The sequence below is a fragment of the Propithecus coquereli genome, unplaced genomic scaffold (assembly GCF_000956105.1).
Source record: "Propithecus coquereli isolate 6110/MARCELLA unplaced genomic scaffold, Pcoq_1.0 Scaffold83, whole genome shotgun sequence".
Lineage (NCBI taxonomy): Eukaryota > Metazoa > Chordata > Mammalia > Primates > Indriidae > Propithecus > Propithecus coquereli.
The window spans coordinates 8,012,841-8,014,926 of NW_012154507.1; the positions used below are offsets into that span (position 1 = coordinate 8,012,841).

At 33.6% G+C, this 2,086-nt stretch overlaps 1 protein-coding gene across 1 annotated transcript in view; it reads right to left on the minus strand.

Annotated features, from left to right (window-relative positions):
• The window catches only part of LOC105825857 (kelch domain-containing protein 1-like), a 69,231-nt gene that overhangs the window by 27,515 nt on the left and 39,630 nt on the right, over positions 1 to 2,086 (minus strand). Inside the window, exons 3-4 of the mRNA XM_012663754.1 lie at positions 1,651 to 1,734; positions 1,122 to 1,180 (exon numbers count right to left, since the gene is read on the minus strand). Of these exons, the coding sequence (XP_012519208.1) occupies positions 1,122 to 1,180; positions 1,651 to 1,734 (143 nt within the window). The remainder of the gene's footprint in view (positions 1 to 1,121; positions 1,181 to 1,650; positions 1,735 to 2,086) is intronic.

Sequence of the window (2,086 nt, forward strand, 5' to 3'; positions counted from 1 at the left end):
TTGGGTTATTGTCTTTTTCTTACTGGTTTTCTGAGTTCTTATAGATCTTTGCCCTGACCTCTCTCTGTTAAAAATATTGCAAATATTACTTCTAGTTTGTTTTTTGTTTGTACTTTACAATTTGCCCTTTAACTTTTTGTGGTATGCTTTTGTGCAGAGAAATATTTAAATTTTAAGTGGTCCTATTAATCAGTCTTTTCATTTATGAATTTCGGGTTTATATCATTTTTATAAAGGCTTTTTCCATGTCGAGATTTTAAAAATAATCTGCTATGTTTTCTTCTGGTACTTTCATGGTTTTATTTTTACTGGCATTTATACTTTGGAATAATATATAGCTCTGATTCCATCTCATTACATGAAAGGCTGAGTTGATAGCTAAATATATTTATTCTATTATTAAATATATATTATTAGTCATAAGTAAAATCTGACTTTTACGTACTCCATTATTTGTTCACTTAAGATGATCCCATTCAACCATTCCCTCATTTCTTCTACTGATCAGTCCTCAAAGAATACTTGGTATAAAACCACTACTTTGGCCGGGCACGGTGGCTCACGCCTGTAATCCTAGCACTCTGGGAGGCCGAGATGGGAGGATCGCTTGAGCTCAGGAGTTCAAGACTAGGCAAGAGCAAGACCCTGTCTCTACTATAAATAGAAAGAAATCAGCCAAACAACTGAAAATAGAAAAAATTAGCCGGGCACGGTGGTGCGTGCCTGTAGTTCCAGCTACTCGGGAGGCTGAGGCAGGAGGATCGCTTAAGCCCAGGAGTCTGAGGTTGCTGTGAGCTAGGCTAACGCCACGGCACTCACTCTAGCCAGGGCAACAGAGTGAGGGTCTGTCTCAAAAAAAAAAAAAACCCAGTACTTTTACTAATCGATTTACAACCACTAGTATTTTCATATTTTATATAGCTTGGTTAAAGAAAAAACTCTATTTAAATTTGTATATTCCTTGCTTAGACATACAATCTGAGGGGAGAAAAAATACCAGTTCAGTTTCATGGACCAAAATTTGGATTATGAACAGACACACACACACACACACACACACACACACACACACACACACACACACCCCTGTAGAGTAAAACATACTTAGACTTGAAACTTACCTTCCAGACCAAGTCCAGGTATCTAAGTTTAGATAGTGCAAATCATTCATCCTAGTTTGCTAAAATAAAAATGTGTTAAATTGGTCAGTGTTTTACATGTTTTATGGGCTAAAATTTTGGTTTTAAAATACATTCAGATTAAAAATAGACTATCTGGATTTTATTTAACATCCAAAGTTTAAATATTGGAAAATAATACTAATCATTAATAAAATTAATATAAAGCTCCCAAATCAATGTATCAAAGGGGAAAGGAAGAAATGGGTTTAAACTACAGGATTTAGATTATGAGAAATTAAACTTTTCTGATACTACAGTGAAGTGAACAATTCTCCTCATTAAAATATGGCTTATAATCATCTGTGATTGTGTATGGTCTGTTTTGGAAACAGAGGATAATAAAAGTTATTATTGAATGTCATTTTAATCTCTAGATTATTTGAATATTCAATTATTCCACAAAATCAAAGGACAAATTTTTATAAAAAGCATTACACATAAAAATGCCATTTCCATTAAAAACACTAACCAAAACACGTCCGCCAAAGATATAACCTTTATTTCCAAGAACTGCACACGTATGCGCGGCTCGTGGCTGTGGTGGAACTCCACCCTGCAAGCAGAGATCAGAACAGATTGCAAAGACTTGAAACATCTGTAATAGAGTCACATTCCTATGCTCAATATGAGAAATACTTAACCATTAAGTTACCATTGCCTATGTAATTCAATTAAAAACCCTAACGTAAAAGTTCATTCTAAATACTAATAATTATAGACAAATACTACTCTTCAGAATAAAATTTATTCTCTCTGATCTTTACTTTTGTAAATGTTTTTCTTAAATACCTGACACTACTGAGCAAGACAAAATTTCATATAAGTTTCTGCTTGAAATTGTATAAGAATTTTAAAAATCAAATTTAAAAAATCCACTCTCATTCTCTCTCTCTCTCTCTCTCTCT